At 54.0% G+C, this 22,917-nt stretch overlaps 2 protein-coding genes across 2 annotated transcripts; one reads left to right on the top strand and one right to left on the bottom strand.

The window, feature by feature from the left end:
- Positions 1–4,127: 4,127 nt before the first annotated feature.
- Positions 4,128–11,525, top strand: ARPC1B (actin related protein 2/3 complex subunit 1B). Its single transcript, XM_069810355.1, has 10 exons — positions 4,128–4,326; positions 6,806–6,879; positions 7,647–7,751; positions 8,338–8,560; positions 8,938–9,045; positions 9,400–9,606; positions 9,866–9,941; positions 10,025–10,221; positions 10,662–10,752; positions 11,219–11,525. The coding sequence occupies exons 2-10, from the start codon at positions 6,816–6,818 to the stop codon at positions 11,255–11,257; spliced, it is 1,110 nt and encodes a 369-aa protein (XP_069666456.1). The 5' UTR covers positions 4,128–4,326; positions 6,806–6,815; the 3' UTR covers positions 11,258–11,525.
- Positions 11,526–13,573: 2,048 nt separating this feature from the next.
- PDAP1 (PDGFA associated protein 1) lies at positions 13,574–22,860 on the bottom strand. The gene is made up of 6 exons (XM_069810356.1): positions 22,768–22,860; positions 18,715–18,806; positions 16,684–16,791; positions 16,156–16,277; positions 15,119–15,270; positions 13,574–14,401 (listed from the first exon to the last, which is right to left on the bottom strand). The coding sequence occupies exons 1-6, from the start codon at positions 22,778–22,780 to the stop codon at positions 14,343–14,345; spliced, it is 546 nt and encodes a 181-aa protein (XP_069666457.1). The 5' UTR covers positions 22,781–22,860; the 3' UTR covers positions 13,574–14,342.
- Positions 22,861–22,917: the final 57 nt, after the last annotated feature.

Genomic DNA, 22,917 nt, shown 5'->3' on the forward strand with positions numbered 1-22,917 from the left:
CTTAAAGTTGACAGATGGAGACCTGGAGTTCTGACGATCTGGATGTGCAGATTCAGCTGGGCTTCTTTCAGGGGAGTTGTTCCCTTGAGGTGATGATTTTGGAGGATTAATAATTTTCTCCTACTACTCTTAATTCTGTCTGCCTAGCATTTAATCCAGTAATAATAGCAAATTAACCCAAACATCTTTTTTATTGTCCATTTAGTGGCTCATAGTTTCCAAAGGTGAATGACCAGAATTATTTGTAGTTACTTTTTAGGGTTTGTACAAAGACTTCTCACAGGGCAGTGCCTAGGATATGGGGTGGAAGGCTGCATGTGGAAAGTGAGGCAAAAATCTGCTGAGCCAAATCTTAGGAGGACAAATTAAAAGCAAATCACTTTGTAAGTCCATGAAGCTACACAGGCCTGCATGTTGTGTTAGAGCTGAGTGCTCAGCCTGTAAAATTCTGTGTTTATAATGACTGGTGGAGAAATGAAGTGGACTTAGAGGTATCAGCGTGGTCTGGCTTCTGTGCAGATCCTTTGTCTCCAGGTGACTGTAACTTTTGAAGTTCAGTTCTGAGCCTCGGTAGCTTACGGAGGCATTTGCACATAACTTATTTTATTCACATGGTCTAGTTACTCTTAACTGTATTCCTGCCTTGACGCTTGAGGCAAGCTGTGCTCTGGAGAGGATTATCTGGCTCATAGCATTGCTTTACAAGGTTTAAGACTATGACATTTCTGTTGAAAATGCAGAAGTGTCTTAAAAAAACCCCAGTGACTAAATTTACCACTTCCTCTGGAACGAGAGTTGCTTCATACACTGCTCGCTTCTCAGCTCTGAGTGATTGAAAAGGGAGGGTGGAAGATAAGCTTACAAAGCTGACAACTGCTGTTGTTCTGCTGCAAGTGAACTGTGTCCATCACAGAGCTGGATCATTTTCAGGTGCGATGTTGGTTGCATGCAGAGAATGAACTGTTTTTCCAGTTCCTTCAGGTTTTCTTGTGTCTCCCACCTTCCTCCCCTGGCAGCCAACCGTGGCTTTGCAATTTCCTCTCCCTTCTAAACATAAAATAATGACTATTTAACCTCTACTCTTGCAGTCTAGTGACCTTATGTGTGCGATGACTTGTGGTGGAGTTGGGTTTATCAGCTAGAATACAATGCTAAAGGAGTTAAGTGTCTTCTGGGTCAAAGTGGCCCTGCCAGCCTTGGCAGATGGGCAGGGGAGCACAGGTTTGGCTTTGTCCATCTCCGTACGTACTATTAGATGCATGTATCTCACAGACAGTAATGATTTTGGTTTTGAAGTCACTTCTGAAAGTGTGGTGGTTTATTTCCAAAAAGTATTTAAAAAAAAAAATATTCTAAAATCTATGGTCCAAATAACATAAAAGGATGGAAAAAAATCATCTAATGAGAGAATGGAGAAAATGGGTCTCTAAATGTTTATGCCTTGTTCTTTTTCTGTGTGAAAGAGCTGGAGAAGGTAAAATGAGCCTGTTTGCTCCAAAAAGCCAACAGACTGAGGTTTGATGAAACAGCCCTAGGTTACTGTCTGAGAGCAATATGTATGCTAGAAGTCTGAGATTAAAAACAAATTGGTGATGCTTATATAGAAAAGGACTGAGCAAGGGGAATATAAAAACCCATCACTCAAGACATAATTCAACTTAAAACCGCCCCGTGCGCAGGGGCCGAGGAGAGCTCTCCACCTTGTGCCCCATCCGACGGTGGGATACGATGGCTCTCTGGATTTCCAGGCCATCACTCCGCTCTGAGAGGACGTTCTGCTGCCATCCCACCTCTGGTGTCTGAGCCGCGGTGAAGGTAGGTGGATGTTTTACCTCTACCGTTTCCTTGGTCGCCTCCCCCGTCTGTAACGCTGTCCTCTGTGTCCAGCGTGGGTGAGAATTCAGTAGCATATTTAGCTAACCGCAGCACCAGCCTTCTTGGCACATGCTTGTGTGTGCTCAGGTTAACGGTGCCTTTGAAAGCGATGTTTACAATAAAGCTCGTGGTTGCAGTCTTAATTACAGGATAGCTGCTGGCTGCATATGCTCGACGTTGCACGCCAGTTAACAGACTGTTTAGGGGCAAGAAATGGGGCGCTACGTGAGCAGGGATGCCAGGGACCGTTCACTGGGGCCTGCCTGAAAAACTCCCCAGCCTCTAAATTGAAAGAAGCTGCGGAGTTGCTGCCGCTTTCCATCCCCTCTGCCCCACCTCCAAAGAAAACCCCAGCAAAAAAACGTTCTGGTGTCCCCAGCATCTCTGCAGTGGCATAGTTTCTCTACAGCCTTTCTGCAGAGGCCCCAAACATTACAAGACATGCTGCCATGGATGCAGGAGGATCTTTCCATTTAAGAAAACAGAGGCAAAAGCAGGTAAAGGATTTAGCCAAACCTCGAGTTGGATCTGGCAAGAGACCCAGCGGGGCTGAGCCTTCATCCCTGGCCCCCGCAGCACTGACTTATTCCCCCCGTGGGCTGTCGAGCCCACGTGTCGAGCCTGGTGGAAACCAAAGCAGCGTTCAAAACCAGTGTGTCCCTGGCAGAGGCAGCTCGTTGCACTCATTAGCGCAGGCTCAGAGAGGAGCCACAGCAGGAGCAGCCTCGAGACCAGAAGCGACGAGGAAACGCGATGGCAGGCAAGGAATTGCTCAGCAGGCAGTGCTGGGGGGGACACTCTCCTCTCCCGTCTCTTAATAACATCCCCCAATTCCTACTGCAGAAGTTAAACTGACCTACCGTTCATTCGCATCCCTGCCTGGAAGGGATCCGATGTGAAGGGATGAGCAGAGGGATGGTCTCCTGGCCTGCGTCCTCCCAGCGCACACGGATGAGAGTTGCCGGTCTTGGTGCAGGGCTGGAGGCAGTGGTTGGACACCTGGAAAGCCCGAACCCTCCTGGTGAAGAGCAGAGGCAGAGCAGCTCGTAGCCAAAGGAGGACTAGAGAAAACATGCAGGCAGCAGGAAAAACTTCAAAAAGCCGCAGCTTTCGGCTGCGTGGGAGCTGCGTCCCTCTTGCTGCATTTGGGGCAGCAGCGATGCTGGGGACGAGGCTGGGTCCTGCGATGGGCAAACTGCTGCCAGAGGATGGGGCAGCTCGCTGCTTCCGAGAGGGACTTGTCCCTCCATGGGGATTCAGTCCTGATGAGAGCCGCAGAGACCCACCACCCTCCGGGGACATCTCGGTATCTCCATGTGTGTCTGCTGCAATTGTGAAGGGAAGCGTGGCTAATGAACTTGAGGACCAAGGGAAAGATGAGCTGCCTGCTCAGTGCCACCCTGCAGAGCCTTTATCTACAGCTGACCCCTCACACGGGGATTAATTCTGCAGCTCAACAAATATGAGGTTATTGTATCCACAGCCTGCAGCTGAAAACCCTGTCGGGGCCCTGGTGCAATGCTGTCCCGATTCTGCGACGTTACTCGGGGAGGGAAGGGGTGAGTGCATCCCTCCACGCATGACTGCAGCCGGCTCGCAGCAGGGGAGGGAGAAGCTGAAGCCCATCTCTCCTTCCCAGCAGTTCCAGCAGGAGCTGAGTCCCTGGGAGTTACCCTGCCCAGCTGGGAAAAGGAAAAAAATGAGTTGTTCTGAAGCAGGAGGGGAAAAAAACCCAGAGGGGTGCATGGCTGGTAGGTGGGGGTACACACATGGTGTGTTGGGGCGAGCAGAGCTGTGGCCGCAGCCAGCCTGGGCTTGGGTCCCACTGGGCTCAGTGGGATGCAGGAACCGGCAGCAGCAGCCGGATCCGGGCGCCGTGGGGTCCTGCCGAGCTGCGAATCTCCCCGGCCGTGGGAGGCGATGCCGACGCACGTCTCGCCCCGGGTGGGCTCCGACCGCAGCTATCGCCTGCTGCGGGCAAGCAGGACCTCCGGGCCGCATCCGTCCCCTTCCGAAATGCGTCGGGGACCTGGGGGTGACCAACCCTCCCGCTGCCGGAGGGAGAGGGGATTGGGAGAATCCTTCCCTTCAGCTCTCCCGGCTGCATCCTTCCCTTGGCGCACCCGGGACGAGTCGCCCGCATCCCACCGGACGGCGGGAGTTGCCGGGAGCATCCCGGGACTGGTGGCTTGTCCACGTGCGGCCATGGCGGAGAGGCCTTGGCTCGCAAGCAAACAGGCAGGCAGGGGCAGGGCGGCCGCCGAGCTGCTTTGCGCTCCCCCAACGCCCACGTAAGGAAGTGGTTGCATTTCTCGGAGAGGAAAAGGGAAGTCGGACTGCCTCGGCGGGGCAGCCAGCAGCTCCCACCGCTCGCTCCGGGGCTGCCGTTCGTGTCGACTGCCCAGAGTCCATGAACTAGCCCTGCTTGCCCTGCCTGCGCTGCCCAGCAAGGTAAGGAGCCGGGGAGGCAGCTCTGCCAGCCCGACGAGGAGCTCGGTTTTGTCCCATGGGGGGGGCTGTGGCCGTCACCCCTCGAGGGGAGGCAGGGAACCCCCGGCTGGGGCTGTTTTGGGGTCCGAGGGGGGTGCAGGCGACGCCTCGCCACTCGTGGGTTCTGCTGTCGCAGCATTTGGGGCTTTTTTGTTTGTTTGTTTTTCCAGCTTTGGCAGCAAGTTTGAGTTTTATTCTCTTGCCGGAGGCCCGGCAGCTTGCGGGGTGTTGGAAAGGGTCCCCCAGCGGGGGTCCCATGGGGGTTGGTGCAGGCAGAACCAGAGCTGCCTGTAATCTGCCTGCCTCTCCTCCCCGGGGCATCAACCGCCTCGGATTTTACCCAGCACGATGAAGAGGAGGGTGGGAGCTGCCCTCCATCTGCCCTGGGGCAGCGATGTCCCCCCCCAGGACCAAGCTGGCTCTCGGGGTACCCCACACCAACGTTGGGGACTGAGGGTGGGTGTCCCCGACCCGGCTGGCGGGACGACGGAGGGGGGACACCCTGCAGGCTCCGTGGGGAGCAGAGGGGCTCCCATGGGTGGGTGCTGGGGGCTCGGTGGTGCAGGACCACGCTATTCATGGGGGTCCTGCGGGACCCCATCGTGTCCCTGCACTGGCGGGTGCAAACCCACCTCCCGCCGCCCCGTCAGGCTCGACAAAACCGAAAATGCAGCTCCTCTGGCACGTGGCTTTCTCCTTGGGACCGGGAGGAGCCCCCAGCGCTCGGCTCCTGCCAAGGTTTGGTTATCTCCTCCAAGGATGTTTCCGAACTGCTCGGGGCTGGCCGGGGGAGATAACGGAGCTACATCGGGTCCCGATCCTGCCCTGGCTGGCCTTCTGAAAATGCCCTTTTTCCACTCTCGAGAGCATCCCTGTCAAGCAGGGGGATAGCCACGACCCCTCCGATGCTCTTCCCGGCTGGGAAAGGGGCTGCTGAGCTCTCCGTGGGTCACCCCACGGCTTCCCCCACCCCGGGTGGGAGCACAGCTCGGCCCACGAGGCGTCAGCAGGGAACTGGTCATAAACTGGCGGTTGGGGAAATGAAACATAAACCGCTGCAGGGAGCGATCGGAGCTCGAACGGCCATGCAACCCTCGCTTCTTACTGCAGCGGCTGGGGGACGGCTTCTTCATCTCCCCAGCGTGGTGGCCCGAGCGGCAGCGGCTTTGTACCCTCCCGTGGGTCACCCCGTGCTAAACTCCAGTGGGATCGGTGGGGCTGGGGTTGGCAGCTGCCTGCTCAGCCATGCCCATGTCCTTGGCCGGCGGGGACGGGTGTTTGGGCAGGGATTTGGCCGTGGGTTACGTGACGGCAGGGATTGTGCCGTGCATTGGCGTTGGGATTTCTCCCAGTGCATCTCCATGGATTTTCTTTTCACCAGCCCGGGGACAGAGGTTTGCTGGGAGGGACTTTTTTCCTTCCCCCGTACCGTTTTTTAGCTGCCAAAGAAAACGGGCAGCGTTCAGGGAGTTCTCAAAATAGCTGAGAGGCAAACTGTGAGTAATCCCCATCCGTCACACCCTGGCGAGGTGTTTCCCTAAGTCCGTGCGTTACCTTGGCCGGATGGCCAAGGGGCTGTGCCGCTGATCCCAGTCCCGTGGCACCCTGGAGGGGGCTTGCAGGAAGCTGCTCCATCCCACGGAGCCATCGGTGGGTGACTGGAGCGGTTGGTGGGTGCTGGCAGGAGCAGTGGGAGCTCAGCCAGGGGAAGGGATTAGTCACCGGCTCGCTGGGGCTGAGCACGTATGGATTGGGATGGGATGGGATGGCATGGGATGGGATGGACGTGCCTCCACGGGGCTTTGGCTCTTCCTAAATGAGAGTTAGGGAAGGAGCAAACGGATCGGGCCCTGTGGGGCTGGTGGGAGCAGCCAGAGGGAGGAGGTGCTGCCCATGGCAGGACCCCCAGGATGCACTTGGGGCTGGCAGTGTCGGCACCGGGGTCCCTGTGTACCCGGCTGGCTCCTGCCCACCAAGCTCCAGCCAGCCGGGGCAGGATGACGGCGTGGTTTGGAAGTCCCCAAGCGGTCCCTGCTTCTCATCTGGTGATGGGACACCCACGGAGCACCCAGCTGTGGGGTGCCTGGCCATGGGGCACCCATCTGTGGGCATCTGGCCATGGGCACCCATCTAGCACCCAGCCATGGGATGCTCAGTGTGGGGTGTCCGGCCACAGGGCAGCAGCATGGGGAGCGTCTCCTCCAGCTCAGCCCGGACCCTCTCTCACCCCCCCGAGCTTGGGCAGTCCCTGAGCTTGGAAATCCTCCGGGAAAACCCTTCCCTGGCAGAGGGGGGGACACGGTGGGCTGCAACATGGGGCTGATCCCGGTGGGAGGGAACGCTCGGCGGGGCTGGGACCTGGGGGTCCTGCTGGGCGCTTGTCCCCGTGGCCAAAGCAGCATGTCCTGATGGCCACGGGGGGGTCTCGCTCTGTCCCCAGCCTGCAAGCCATGGCTTACCACAGCTTCCTGCTGGAACCCATCAGCTGCCATGCCTGGAACAAGGACCGGACCCGTAAGTATGGCCGGGGCACCACATTCCGAAATCCCCAGGCATGGCCCAAAGTACCGACTGTCCCGGCTGAACATCCCCGCGGCAGGCGATGCCCCCCCCGGATGGGGCAGAGCTGGGTTGGGGCTGGGTTTGGGGAAGCAGGTCCTGCCACAGACAGATTTTGGGACTGGGACAGCAGATATTTCCCTCCTGCATCCCCCTGGTCCTGCTGCCGGGGCAGAGCCTGGTGCGGGAGGGGGGGCGGGGGGGCAGCACAGTGTCCGGCCCTGAGGCACCACAGCCGGACGAAGCACGGAGAGGAGAGGAGAGCAGAGCCGGGTGATTCACGGCCGATGGCATTTCCCGGCCACAGCGGAGGGGATGTGGGAGAGAACAAAAAGGGCTTTCTCTGCTGTGGCTGGCGTGCTGGGCAGGCAGAGCAGGATGGGGTTGGATGGGAGCTGAGCACCCGCAGCCATCCCATCCCATCCCATCCCATCTGATCCCATCCCATCCCATCCCCTCCTGTCTCATCCCATTCCATCCCACCAGCCCCATGGGACCACACACTGGGCCAGGGATGACGCTGGGCTGTTGGGTCATGGGGAGTTTGCAGGAGCAGGGCCAGCTTCGGGACAGCACGGGCCCGGGGCTGGGGGGTTTGGTGGGACCCCACTGTGCAGATGGAACACAAGAAGGGGCAGGTCACCCCTGGCTGGTCCCGCTCCCCTCCCAGCAGAGCCCATGACCCAGGGGAGGGCTTTGCTCCTGCTGCTCTCGCCCCACAGAGATCGCCCTCTGCCCCAACAACCACGAGGTCCACATCTACCGCAAGGATGGGGCCAAGTGGAGCAAAGTCCATGAGCTGAAGGAGCACAACGGGCAGGTGACGGGTGAGTCCTGGCTGACGGAGGGGATGGGGACATGGTCCTGCCCCAGAGCCGGTCCCAGCCCCACTCGGTGGCACCGGCAGCGTCTGGATGGGGATTGTGCAGCAGGTAGAGGAGGGGGAACAGGTTGTGTCTACATCTCCTGGCCCGAATCCAACATGTCAGAAGGCACCCAGGGATGGGATGGGATGGGAGAGATGGAGAGGGATGGGGTAGGGAGGGAAGATATGGGATGGGATGCATGGGATGGGGTTGGGGTCAAGTGGGATGGATGGATGGATGGGAAGGGATGAATAGATGGAAGAGATGGGATGAGATGGGGTGGGATGGGGTGGGAGGGATGGGATGGGAAGGGATGAAGTGGGATGAGATAGATGGAATGGGGTGCGATGGGTTGGGATGGAATGCTCTGGGGTCAGAGGGATGGGAAGGGATGGGGTGGGATGGTTTGGGATCCATGCAGGAGTAGGGCAAAGAGGGATTCTGGAGCAGAGACCACCCAGAACAGCTCTGCCTTCAAATGGCCTCCAGCTCTCCATCCCCATCCCCGTGGCTCCCTGGGCCACCATCACCCCTCTCTGCTTTCCAGGCATTGACTGGGCCCCTGAGAGCAACCGGCTGGTGACGTGCGGGACCGACCGCAACGCCTATGTCTGGACGCTGAAGGGTAACGTCTGGAAACCCACCCTGGTCATCCTGCGGATCAACCGGGCCGCCCGCTGTGTCAAGTGGTCCCCCAAGGAGAACAAGTTCGCCGTGGGCAGCGGCTCCCGACTCATCTCCATCTGCTACTTTGAGCAGGAGAACGACTGGTGAGGGTCTGCCATGGCCTCACTGGGTCTGTCCTGGGGGATATGGAGGGGAGATGGAGAAGAGATGGATGGATGGATGAGATGGATAGATGGATGGATGAGATGGATGGATGGATGGATGTGGAGGTGGACTGGGAGATAGGAGGCCAGAGGAGTTGGAGGTGAGGCAGAGAGGAGCTGGAGGAAGAGGTGGAGACAGATGGGGAGATGGAGGGAGTTAGTCCCCATGCCCAAGCTGCTACTGCAGGATGGTGGCCCAGGGCAGCTCCTGGGGCACTTGGAGCCCTGACCACCCTCAGCTAGGTCCCGCTGAAAGCCCAGGGTGGTTCCCAGGGGTGGTGATGCTCCCCCACCAATGCCAACCGCTCTCCGCGCAGGTGGGTTTGCAAGCACATCAAGAAGCCCATCCGCTCGACGGTGCTCAGCCTCGACTGGCACCCCAACAATGTCCTCCTGGCCGCCGGCTCCTGCGACTTCAAGTGCCGGTGAGGAGCAGCGGGGGTGGATGCCTGGGAGGACCTGAGGTGGGGGGATGTCCCAAGGACGGTTTGGGGTCCCACCCTGGCACAGCACGGAGGTGTGTGGGGTAGCTCAGCACCCTGGCTCACCCATGGGGCAGGCTTCACCCCTCTGGGTGCTGCTGGAAGCCAAGGACGGGGTAAAGGGGAGATATGGGGAGGGCTGGGGGGTGCCCTGGGGACCATCCCGGCGTTACAGCACCCAGCAGGGCATGAGAGGCAGCAGGGCACCCCACGGGCTCTAGCAGGGAAACTGAGGCACGCAAAGGGGCAGGGATGGTGCTGTGTCCAGGGACTCATGGCAAGGCTCTCCCCTCCCAGGATCTTCTCAGCCTACATCAAGGAGGTGGAGGAGCGACCCAGCCCCACACCGTGGGGCTCCAAGATGCCCTTCGGGGAGCTGATGTTCGAGTCGAGCAGCAGCTGCGGGTGGGTGCACAGCATCTGCTTCTCGGCCAGCGGCGCCCGTGTAGCCTGGGTGAGCCACGACAGCACCCTCTGCCTCGCCGATGCCAACAAGAAGATGGCGTAAGCAGGGCTGGGGAGAAGAAGGGGCTGGTGGGGGGGCTGGAGCAGCCATACTGTCGTGGCAGGGGGGGTTGACCCCAAAACTGACCCAGGGATGGAGACATCTGGGTTTGGGTTGAGCCAAGCAAACATGGACGGAGGAGGTGGCACATCCTCTCCTGGTAGTCTTGTGGCTTCCACCCATGTTACGAGCTGCGCCAGTCTCGGCACGGAGAGGCTGAAGCTCGGCTCGCTGCTAACACCCTGCCCTCCCTCACAGCGTCGCCTCCCTGTGCACCGAGACCCTGCCTCTCCTGGCCGTCACCTTCATCACTGAAAACAGCCTGGTGGCCGCAGTAAGTCCGGGCTGGGGACATGGGGCAGGAGCTGTGCTGGGAGCTGGCAAAAGGGTACTAAGCAGAGCAACCTGGTTCCCCAGGGCCACGACTGCTACCCGATGCTGTTCACCTACGAGGAGAGCCAGGGCACCCTGACCTTCGGGGGGAAGCTGGATGTCCCCAAGCAGAGCTCCCAGCGCGGTCTCACCGCCCGCGAGCGCTTCCAGAACCTGGACAAGAAAGCGAGCTCGGACACTGCCAACGCCACGCTGGACACCCTGCACAAGAACAGTATCAGGTGCTTACTGGGGGGGGAGTGGGTGGAGGGACAGGCTCGGCTGGGTCACCCTGGGGGCTGCCTGGGGGTGCTGGTCCCCAAGCATCCCCTGGCAGTGTTGCTGTCTGGCCTGGGAGCTAGGACAACCCTGGAGCATCCCTGGGCATCCCTGCATGTGGGTGGGGGAGATGGAGGGGTCCAGCCCTAGGAGCTGGGACAGCCTGGAGCATCCCCAGAGCATCCTTGGAGCATCCCTGGGTATCCCCAGAGCATCCCTGCACATGGGTGGAGGAGATAGCGAGGTCCAACCCCAGGAGCTGGGACAGCCCCGGAGCACCCCTATACATGGATGGGGGAGATGAAGGGGTCCAGCCCCAATCCCACCCACCGACTACCGGGAAGCCCTGAGGACTCAGCAGGGACCTGGGGCTGACTCCCCGCCGTCTCTTTGTGCCCCGCAGCCAGATCTCGGTGCTGGCAGGTGGGAAGGCCAACTGCTCGCAGTTCTGCACCACGGGGATGGACGGCGGCATGAGCATCTGGGATGTCAAGGTAAGGCATCCCCACGGTGCCACGGTCCCTCCAGGCTGGGAGCATCCAGCGTTGAACCCTCGTTAGCCACAGCTTTAATTGCAATCCCTCACCGCGCTGCTGCGTAGCTCTTTGCTGTGGTGGTGGGGCCCATCCTGCCCACGGGGGTCCCACAGTCCTGGGTGGGATCTCCTTTAATGCAGGGTTGGGTGGGGGACACCCCTGGGTGGCACTTTCACAGCTCACCATCAGAGTGGGGGTTGATGCTAGCCTTGTGCAGGGATCCAGCACCCTCTCCTGGCTTCAGGTTTGCCCACGTGGCTTGAAAAATGAGCCAAAACCAGTGGAAGTTGGGATCTCTTCCCCGTGGGGATGGGTTAGCACCCCAGGGGACAGCTTCCCCCCCCTGCTTTCAACTCCCCAACCACCTCCAGTTGCCTTGGAAAACAAAAAGCTGGTGACTAATGACCTCCTGGTTCATTTTTAGAGCCTGGAGTCAGCGCTGAAGGATCTCAAGATCAAATGAAGGAGCCATCCGGGAATGGTGTCCCGGCTGCCAGCCCACCCCTGCTACGCTGCGCCTGCCTGCTTTCCCCCGCGAGCCCCTGTGCCACGCGAGCCGGCCACGGTGCCACCAGCACGCTTCCTCGGCTGCCAGCCAGCCCCGGCGGCTGCTCTCAGACAAAGAAAACAGGTTTTTTTTTTACTATTTTTGTTACCATCCTACCCGATGCTGGTCATACATCGCTTAAAGAAATCAAGAATAAAGTAAGGATTTTCCTGTATAACGCCAATGATTTTTTTTTGCTTTTTTTAAAACAAGTTCAAGGCGAACATGCGTGTGACTAGAGCACATCAAGGCTGCTGTGCTGCATCTCACCATGGGTCCATTCTACTGCCAGATCTGAGGATGAATCAGGACCGTGGGGATAAGGGGAACGTCACCTCCCCGTTCCCTGTTTCAGCACAATTTCAAAACAGGATCGGTACTAGAGAGAAGGTAGGGGCGAGGATGGAGGTGGCATGGCAGCGCAGGTTTCCCACATTGCTCCAGGCACCAAGCTCCTCCTGGACCCCGGTCAAGTCCCGTCAGGTGTGCAATTCCACACCCTGGGAGCCAGCTCGGAAACCTTGGGCTGCCAAACCAATCCTGCCGCTTTCCAGCCTGTTATCGCAGGCTGCCAGGTCATTTTGATCAGAGCACCTCCAACTTCGACCTTCCTCATTTCTAACTCAGGCTACGAGCAGTCCCATCTCACAAAGGACAAAGCTGCTCCCAGGAGTGCCGAGGAGCCTTTGAAGAAGCTGTAAGAAAGCGGATAAATCTTTCTACATTTCAGAGCAGGGTTTAATTGCGTGTGGTAAACAACGGGCAGGGTCACACATTTCAGAGGGTATGAAATCATGATGAAGTGCCTGGTAAGGGCTTTGGCAAAGGCAGAAGAAGAACCAGTACCCAGGCAGGTGTGTTAGGGCAGGCAAGATGCCCAGCCACTCCTCCAGTGTTGCCGTGTCTTAAAATGAGCGTCTCTGCAGAGGAAATCCTACATTTGTCACCAAAAGGAAAAGGAACCTGTGCAGTGCAATGTGGTTACTCCTCCGGGGATCAGACCTCGCTGTGACAGCTCGGGTTAAACCCCGATCCTGGTGGTGCCCCTCAAAGCAGACCAGCCCTTACATTGACCATGGCCTGGGAAGGGAGTGCTGGCTGGCAGAGAGGGATGGTGACATTTGGGTTCTGGCCCAGCCATTAGTTAGCTGGAGGTGCGTTCTACTAGGAAAAGATTTTTCCATCCACTTCTGCGTGTTCACCCCGTGTCAACAAGCCCCATCCCTCTCCCCCTCTACCTGTGGCTCCTGCCCTGCTCCGTCCCAGGCATCAGCCTGCTGCCTCCCACCACGCTGCTCCATCCGCCTCCCTGTGCTGCAAGGACCCCCCAAACTTTCCATGTCAGTTCTGTCCCCACCGATCAGTTCTTCCCTCTTGGAGCTGACAGCAAGGGCACCTCTCCTGGTACCACTCATCTCGTGTAGCTCCCTGAAGATATTTCTCATCTCAGATCATGCTTTGGGGCACAAAACCACAGGCTGGCGGAACAGCCCTAGGGGTTACACTTTCACCCATGTGCAGAGATGACCCGGCCTTCCCGCACCAGGAAAGCAAGTTCCTCACCACGGTTTGGGCAGGCAGCTCACAGCGACATGCCCTGTAGCACACCACCGTGGCACACCCTCATATGAGCCGGAGCCCCCACAGCCAGGCATGGAGAGGATTACACAAATGTGATTTGTTCTGTCACCCTGCACCTCTACGACCGTAACCTCTCTGCTAGCGACGCCGAGAGCGCTCTCGTCTCAGCTCTGGGGCTGGATCTCCTCTAGCCTTTGGTAAGCAAGTCTGGGAAGTGCTGGTGTCCCTGGCACAGGCTGACAGCAGGACACCCTGGACCTCCTGGGGCGCAGCGGGTTAGAGCATCTCCTGCTCCAGCAGCCCTACACTGTGAGACAGGACATCTGACAGGGGTGACAGTTCGGGGACCGGCCTTCTGACACAGCAACGAGGTCCGACAGCAGCCTGAGGGTAACCGTTATCTCCACTGTGGTAATCAGATTGTGCAAGACAGTCCATCAGAGACAGCAGGAAAAGCTTTTCACCTTCAGGCTGCATCTGCTGATGGAGCTCCTGAACCTCAAGCCAAACTCCACACCACAAACAACACAGACCAGCAAAGCAGCAGATGCAGAAGTCACCACACCACCGGACTGCTACTGCACCTTGCATCTCAGCAGCAGCCTGTACACTTGTGTTCGTTTACACACACACAAGACGAGGACAGAGCAGTTATGATAACTTACATTTTAATCAGCCAAATATACAAGTTCTGTTGTTGTCGTTTTTTAAACTTTATCAAGTTTTTTTCCATCTGGGTCTGATACAATTAATGTTGTTTGTTTTTTTTCCTTTAAACAAAGGATGATGTGGTTAAAAACTGGCACTATCCCTAATAAGGAGAAGAAAAAAAAAAAATGAAGAGGAGGGAAAAGGGGAGACTGGCTGCAAGAAAGGAGGGATGAAACCGGGAAGAAACGGCACTCCAGATGTCCATGAAGTCAGGCTCCCAGCTTATACTGCAACACCCTGCAGCAAAATTTGATGGGCCATTTGCCCAAAAAGGATTCCTCAGATACATTATCCTTTGGGCTTTCACTAGCAAGTCAAAATTCCCCACCCCATGCCCCACCCCACAATGACCCCACAATCTATTTTCTTGCAATCTAATATTTGAAGCAGCTCCCCTCCCGCACAGCTCCCTCCCGCCCCGTCTATGAGTTCTGAATCCTAAAATCAGCAAAAACATTCAGGTTTCCAAACTGTTACAGAGAATTGCTGTTCAGCACAGTTCTGCACCGAAGATAGCAGCTGCCCCTAACCCCAAATGGAAATCTGTGCCAGGATGAGGACAAACACATCGTCAGTGTCTCTTGGAGGTGAAGGTGACTTCGATGCCGCAGTACACCCTACGTGGCATCTATGGTATGCAACACGACAGAGTTCCTGGCAGGCACCAGGCACAGTTCCCTGGAGTTTCCTCCTCTTGCATGTCCTGTGCTTACTTGTTAAGGGATAGTGACTGCAGTCTTTTACCTGCCATGGCCGCTTCATCTTTTGCTGGGGGAGGAAAAGAACAGAGGTGTCGTCATTTCACAGCATATATCAGGGACTGGTGGTGGCTTGAAAGCCCCAGAGACTGAATCCCACTAGCCATGTACAGTGAGGTAACGGGAAAAAATCCAACCCGCCCTGCCAATCCCTGGTAGCTCCCCTCCAGAGTTAAGAGGAGCAGCCCCCCTTGCATGTTCCCTTCTATCCTTGGCCTCTCTTCAAGAGTCCACAAATTACCCTGATGCTGATGCACAAGCTCCTCAGTGGAAGCCACTGAGAAGACACACTCATCAGACTTCTGCTTCACATCTATCAGAGCCGAAGAGAACATCCAGGCAGGGGAGGAGTGCTGCAAATGCCCTGGGCAGTTTGGATCCCCAGCATGCAAAGCAGATAGATCATACCCAGCACAAGGAACCCGCTAAACCCCCAAACTAGAGCAAGCATTGCCTGGGAGGGTGAGGACAACATGGTTATCAAAGGCAATTCCCTTCTCTCTTTTCCTGCTGCCTGTTCAGATGCCCTAGAGCTTTATAAAGCAAGGACTTTGTAAGAATGAAACAGCTGAACCTGGTTGTGATGAGAGGAATTGTGATGACACTCAGCAACACCACGCAATCTCAGGAGGTGAGGGATTACTATGTGTGATATGAGAAATCATGCCTCTTGGCAGTACAGCCATTGCAAAGAGAAGTAAGAGGATATGATTAATTACTCTCTAACCTTTTCTTTCTTCTTCTTTCTTTCTGGCAGCTTCTTCCCTTTGCTTCCGAATGATGGCTAGTCGGGCGAGATCTGCCTTCGCTTGTTCTGTTTTGCCAGCTAGGTGCATTTTCATGTATCTTTCTTTTGCCTTTTGTTTCTCTATTTCCTCTCTGTTTGAGTGAAACACATCAGTCACCAGAGTATCCAAGGAAGCACACAGGTACAGGCAGAGAGGGGGAAGCTTTCTGACTGGGAAGGATGGTGAAGACAGAGATGGATTGCCCACAGAGACTGGGGGGCCCTGTCACCAGTTTTCAAGCACAGGTTATATCTATTGCAGGGTCTGAACACAGATGATGAGAGAGATTATTTCCACCTTCATTCGGCTAAATAAGGATATTGACACACAATGAGGTCAAATGAATTAGCCCGACTGCACAGCACCATGACATGTTTTTCCGAGCCATACCCTCAAAGGTGTACTTCTGCTGAAGCAATCTATCCCAAATAAGTGAGCTTAAATCTTTCACTCTGAAACTCTCCATTGCTAAATGAGACTAGAAGATTAAACTTTGGTTCTCATCTTATTCATCTGCTCAGACAAAGCTTTCACCATGACGCCTGCAATCTGGGAAACTGCTACCTGTCACTGGGGCACCTCCTGTAGCAAGATTAAAGCAGCCCCCAAGGTGACCTCTGGTTAATGGATTTTAGTTATGTCTGATTTTTGGCACAAAACTTCAGGAAATGAATGGCCTACATCCACTCCACAGCAACAAACTTCATTCTCTTAGCGCACCTGGCCAAGCTGCCTGGCTCCAGGATGGCCACAGCTACTCCCAGAGGATAGACAACTTCTGTGAAGTTTGTAAGGAAAGACATTTTGCACCCCAGTTTGCTGCTGTTCAGTGTCTGCTTTAGACAGCAACATACTTAAAGGGCTTCCGAACGCATACACACCAGGGAAAAACCTCCCCGCATTAAGCTGCTGCCACCAGCAAGGATGAAATGCCAGGAACACACTAACTCCTGCCAAGGCAGCAGGAAAGACTCACCGCTCTCGTCGCGAGAGTTCCTTAGGTCCATCCAGGTCCAGTTGAGTTACTTTTTTGGTTGTCTGAATTACACGATTGGGATTCTCTATGTCTATCAACCCTTCCACTCCTTTGCGCTTTTGCTAAGGTTCAAGGACAAGAGGAAGGTTAAGAAGCTCTCTCAACCCAACATTGTGTTGTATCAGAGCTCATCAAATACACTGCAACACACCGCAAAGGCAGAAGTCAAGATGTTTTTACTACCAGACAGCAAACCCATTTACGAACCAAGATTTATACCACCAGGCATCTTCAGCCTTTTTTGAAATCTTGCCTTTGCATTTCACTTATAAAAATACCCGAGTTTTCATTCTGAGGACAAAATGTTGTCAAGTAAGGTTTTCTGGGCTTCTAAAAATAGGTCTTCCATAAAAAATTTACTATAGGTAGCTCTCAAAAGAGAACTCCGGAGTCAAGGGTGTGCATCTCTCTCCTGCCCCAAGAATCCAGGTAGTGCAAATGCATTAAGTGCCCTGAGAATGACAGTACCTGATAATCCTCATCATCTTCATCACTCTCATCTGAATCTAAAGACTTCTTCTCCTTTTTGGGGTCCCCTGTTGCTCCTTCACCTCCTTCTTCTTGCTCCTCTTCTTCCTACAAAATCACAGGAAATGAGAGAAAAGGCATGTCAATAAAAATCCCAAATCCAACAGTGACTCTTAAACGAGATAATTTTAGAGCGAACTCTAAGAGCAGTGGTGTTCCTGACGTGGCCCTTCTGACACCAAGGATGCCTGGCTGTTACAAAACAGGAGCTCATTCTCAACACATAAGCATGCATCACGTGCCCCAGCGGATCACCTCTAAACAACTCTGCTGTTCTCTCTCTGTAATGGGCCAGGAACACGACTGTAAAAGACAGAACTAGCACTTTACTTTCCCCAAATGAAAGATCTCCAGGAGATATTTTGGCCTGGGTTTCCCGTGCACAATATCTCAGAGACTGGAAACTACACAGATGTAGCGTAGACCTGGAACCCATCCTAGATCTAGATAAAAAAAAACCTAGAGAAGAGCAAATTGACAACCATCAACCAGAACACTATTATCCAAGAAATTACAAACTTCTTAGTAAAGCTTTTACCAGTCTGAAGTCTAGGAATTAATTTGTAAATCATTAGAAGATAAGAACCAACATGGGTGTGCACAGCTTGCTTTCCCATTGCCAAATATCCCACATCACAGCAACTGGCAAAGTGTATGAGCTATGGGCAGTAAGAGGAGTAATTTTGTTCATTGTTTGGGTTTTTTTTTTTTAAGCTTTCCCTAACAAAGTAGCATTAGATGTAACCATCACTATGTGGTATGGATTATCACAAAAGAACAAAAAAAGAAATCCTTCTCAAAGAGCAGTTCTTTGGTTTGTTTTGAAACAAGACAGACATTTCAAGTGGGGTCCCTGCTTGTTCTGTTCCATTTCCAGTTGGTATTTTATTAACAACTTGGAAGTAAAGTTTGTGAATGACATCGCACTGGTAGGAGTTGGAATCATTTTGGAAAACAGGATCAGACCCATAAGTGGTTTCAGAATTTGGAAAGATGGCATGATACCAAGAAGGTGGAATCAGAAAACAAACTGAGGAGTTATACTTCGGAAGAATAAATCCAACACAAAGTCGGAATATGTGGCTAAGCAGCAAACCACACAATCATCTTCAGTTACAGCTGGTCAAAACATTAAAAAGGAGTCAACAATATGGCTCATAACTGCTTGAAAGAGTCACCTTCTCAGAGGTATTCATCAGTATTTCCTATATGGGGTATAATTATCCTACTGTAGACAGTGCTGTGAAGCTTCAGCTGGAATAGTGTATTTAGGCTTAGGCAGCACTTTCAGAAAGTCATAGAAAAATAGCAGTGAGAGTGCCATCGTAGCTGTGATAATTTGGGAATACAAGAGAGCAAGTACTGCAAAAACTAGCCATGCCTTTTCTAACACCAGTCAGGTAGTTGTAGAAGTGGGGGGAGCCATTATAATCCTATGTTGGGGCACAGGAACACGCCCAAAAAAGGACTGTTATCTCTCCCTACAAGTCAGAGGCAAACAAGAAAATCATGTGTACAGGAAGAAGTAAAAGGAGTTCGGTCTTTGAAGTCTGAAGAGAAAGAGGGCAAATATAATAATTTCAGTATACAATAAGACGTGAAGACATGAGCCCTTTTTCTCCACAGCCAAGCTTCAGAGCACGAATAAAAAAAAAATAGCTGACACTGGAGACTAGAATGATGAAATACAGGGGGAAAAGATGTCTACAGCTGCTGTGTAATCACGTTCCCTATCCTTTAACCTTCAAATTGTGAACTGGATGGTCTACCTGGCCTCACTTCTGCGAGGAACCAGACTGGATCACACCTTGTAGTCTCCCCAGACAGAGATATTCAGAATTCACATTGTGACCACTGACGGAATGACCTGAAACACTTGACTAAGCTGCCATTTCTCATGAACTGCAAGTTAAGCATGCTGTACAAGCCATAACCTACGACAGTAAGCACGTAACATAGGCAAACACATACCCTTGCCTTTTGCTTTTCTGCTTGGAGCTGGGCATCAATCTCTTCAGGACTTGTGTACTGTCTTGCTCGGCCTTTGTGGCCTCCTTTTCTACCTGTACAAAAAAAATAAAATCCATAAATGGTTTAGTGATAAGCTTCCAGAAAGGTCTACTCCTCCTGCAGCACTCTCTCTGGATTTTCAGTGCAGACAGGACAAACCAAAATAGCTCCTCTGATAGGATCGAAACAACGATGAAAAAAGGGCACATTGAACTTGCCAGTCTCAGTGAAACACTCCAAAAATTTTGGGTAGGTTACATAGAAAATTGGGATTATTGATCCATAGAAAGATACTTGGAGAGTCAGTTCTTTCTTTCCCCTTGGGCCGGTTTTGGAGACACCAGAATGGAGAACAGCCTATCAGCTGTACAGTGTTTTCCAAATGAAGCACAGGTTTGTCCTACAGAGAGGGAGCCAGGAAGGTGCTCCCCAAAGGGGGAACCCCCATCCCTCAACCATCGCAGAGCCGTGACACCAGTTATGAGGCATCAAGCTTCCAAGTGCTCCCTCAGCTCTCGGTGACGCCACCCTTCCTTGCCCACCCATGCCTACGCTTGTGGCCTCTCTGATTCACTTCCCGGCCTGGCAAGGGCTGCTCAGTCCCACAGCCGCTCTCTGCGTTTCCTGCGCAGAAGGAATCACAGCATGTTCCTGCAGCAGCCGCGGTCACAACCAACTCTCCAACAAGCTTGCCTCCTTAACCCCTCCCCTACACTAAGGCTGTGCCAAGAGAAAATAGGAAGCTAATTGGACAAAAGCTTTGGGAATTATAATGAGAGCTGAAGAACTACTAAAAGGAGCCTCCATGTTTTACTGCTTTATAAGGAAAAATAAAAACAAGCTCTAGGAACCAGGAAGAGAATCAGCTTAGCTGGCTGGGCTGCCTGGTTAAGATCTCCTCTCAAGTTTAAAATTCTGTTCATTAATGAGTTGCTGAAGCCATTAATGCTTCCTGCAAGCGACTGCTCTGTTTATGTTCTTCCAGCTCAAAGAACTGCTGGAAAGCAAGCTGAATAGAGTCAGTCTCTAGCCTTGAGCTAGGTAGCTCAAGGTACAACTGCTACGTGAGATTGACAAAAAGCAAACAGCTCAGGCAAGGGAGCTCTCTGCTACTGCAGGAGTCTTTGAAGTCCGATGGAAGGAGCAGGAAATCCTCACGTCCTCTCTCACCCTCCCTGCTTCACCTGCCGAGGACAACAGAAACCTTACGGTGGCAGAGAGGGCTGAGGGGATCGTCCCTCCTTCCTCGGGACTGTGCAGGATGCGTGGGAGATCTGTCACTACTGTACCCCTGTGCCACGGCCACACCTGGCTGCACTGTTAGACTTGGAGGGAGAGGGAGCGCCAGCACAGGCAGCCTCTCTGGGCTGCGACCTTTACAAATTCAATGTTTTCTGACCAGTCTTCCTGCCTCAGCAGAGACAAACTCTCATAAGTTTTAGCACAGTAAAAGCTGAGCTGTGGAATAAATTATCTCAAAAACCCCACTGTGAAGCGTTACAGAGACTCCTGAGGTGTTTTTCTCACGTGAAATGGGGAAGCGCAGAGACCAGATTCTTCTCTCTGAGCTCAGCTGTGGAAGCTTGTGGGCATTCAAACCATAAGCGCAACCAAAAGCTTTGCTGCACCCAAAGACAGTGTGTTTTCTGTTTGTCTGTTCCCAACCATCCCACGTGGCAATACTGACCCCCTCTGGGAACAAATCTGCCACAGGAACGCTCTAGCCCAGGAGACATTACCTCACTGCCCAGCAAATGACATCACTCTAAATGGAACAACAGTAGTATCTTTGGCACACTACGTAACAGCAAGGAAACCTAAATAAACCAAACCAACGCTGTGCTACAAGCTTAGCTGATGCCAGGCAGCCTTTTTGTCCAGCTGGGCTCAGAATTTTACACTGGGCTCGGAACTGAAGAACACAAAAGCCTTATTACTGCAAATAAACAGCAGTAATAAAGAGGGGAAAGCAGCTCAAGAGGAATTATCTTACATTAAATGCCTAAAAAGAAGCAAATGGAAGAGCGAATCAAGCTCATTTATATTTGAGTCTGCACACAGAGAAGTAAGGCCCCTTTTGAGCGGGAGCAGCAGTGCCACCAGCTCAGCAGCTGGAGGGACTGTGGGGAGCTCAGCACGGGGCAGGGATGGGGCTCTGCTCTTCACAGGGAGATCAAACTGCAGGTCAGACAAGCGGAGTGCCCGTCCTACATCTGCCACTGACCTACCACATCACGCTGCACAACTGACTTCAGCTCTGTGCCTCAGTTTTCCCATCTGTAAAATAGGGATAATGATTCTTGTCCTCCTCTGTGAAGCACTTTTAAAATATAATCACCTGCAGATTTCACCTGCAGTAAAGACCACTGTTGCCTAAGGCAGGCACACTTTCAAATACATTTGTCTTCAGCTTTAAACAGCATAATTAAGGAATTTAAATCAAAGAGAATGGAGGAATAGTGAAAGAATCACTTTTTTTTTTTAAATCAAGGTATTAAAAAAATAATCCTGTAAGAAAATTTATTATTGGCTGGTTAACCCTCCCCTCCATCTTATATTAAACAGCAAGTGCAAAAATCCACTCTTCTGCTCACAATACAATAACTCCTACTGACCTGGGGGGTAGGTGAACAAAGATCCCTCTTTTCCCAAGAAGCAAAAGGTTTGAAACAAACATTTAAAACTACAATGCAATACAGAGCAGGAAATCCTGAGTTACGGGGTATTTAAATATGGCAACCGGGCTTATAACTCACCACAGTTCTTTGCCGTCACAAAAAAAATACGTGAAAGCTTCAGCCCTATCTACTAACATTGTGCAAATGGACACAAAATAAAGTGCTTAAAGAAAATCTAAACAGGGAAGCAGATTTGGTACTAAAGCTTGGGAAATGCTGATGAAATAAATTGGAGCAAACTACAGAGAAGATGAATGACGAAGGCTGGTTTACATTAATGTACATGACTGGGGTTGCACAGACGCTCGCACAAGAGCCAATTATGCAGATGGTGCATCTGGAGAAGGTTCTGGGTGGATCCAGCTCAGCCCTGACAGCCTGTCAGTCCCTCATTACCTCTCCTTAATCACACAAGCAAGTCGGTACCCGCTCCATAACACCCAGATGCAGAGCTGCCGGAGCCACATGAAAGGAGCCACGTTTGGAGCCCCTGAACCCAAGACCACCTCCGCATCCCCCCCACGTTGATCCTCAGGGCTGGACCCTCTGCCCAGCTGCTCGGATTCCCCATACCCTGCCCCAAAGACCTCCACCACCGGGACGGGAAGGCCGTCGGCCACCACACACCGCCTGTGCTCCCCAGGAGAATCCCCCGGGATCCCCAGTGTAGCTGTAAACTCCCCTCCCCGGGCATCTGTGTGCCCCAAGCCCTGACCCGAGAGAACCGGCTGCAGTTTCCAGCCCAGCGGGGAGCACATGGGGCCCAGCCCGCTCCCGGTCCCACTGGGGAACCTGGCACCCCACGGGCCGGACACCCCAAGGGGCTGTTGAGATTTCATAGCACTTGTTGGGGGGGGAAGGAAGGGGGCACAGAATCGGCCCCCCAGCTCTGAGAAACGTGGAGAATCTGCCATCTCTTCGAAGGAGGGGAGGGAAGGGGACCGAAGGCCTCCAGAAGCGAGCTGGGGGAAGAAACCGAGCCCTCCCCCCGAGGCCAAGACCCTCCGCGGCCGATAAGGGGGGGGGAAAAAGACACCCCCCCCCCTTGAGCTCCCCAAGCCCGGGGAGAGCGGGAAAAGAGACGTCCCTTGAGACCCGAGGAAATGAGACCTGCCCCCCCGCCGCCCCAGCACCTCCACAGCCGAGATGGGGGGGAAGGACGAGCCCTGCCCCCCCCCCCCCCCCCAACCCCCGAGCCTCCACAGCCAGGACCTCCCCCCACGCCCCTCCCCTCCTCCCGAGGTCTGAGGTGCCCACACCCCCTCAGCACCCTCTCCCCCCTCACTGTTTCTCTCAGGGGCGAATCCCCCCCCTTCCCGCCCGGTCCGGCCCCCACCTCCTTTCGGCATCGCGGCGGCGATGGCGGCTGCGGCAGCTGCAGCGAGGCCCCCCCCGGCCCCGAGCGGCGACCCGGAAGCGGAAGCCGCTCCCTCCCCACCCCCCGCGCGCGGAGCGCAGCGTTCGGTGTCCGCCCAGTCACCAGCCC

This window comes from Haliaeetus albicilla, chromosome 22, assembly GCF_947461875.1.
Source record: "Haliaeetus albicilla chromosome 22, bHalAlb1.1, whole genome shotgun sequence".
Lineage (NCBI taxonomy): Eukaryota > Metazoa > Chordata > Aves > Accipitriformes > Accipitridae > Haliaeetus > Haliaeetus albicilla.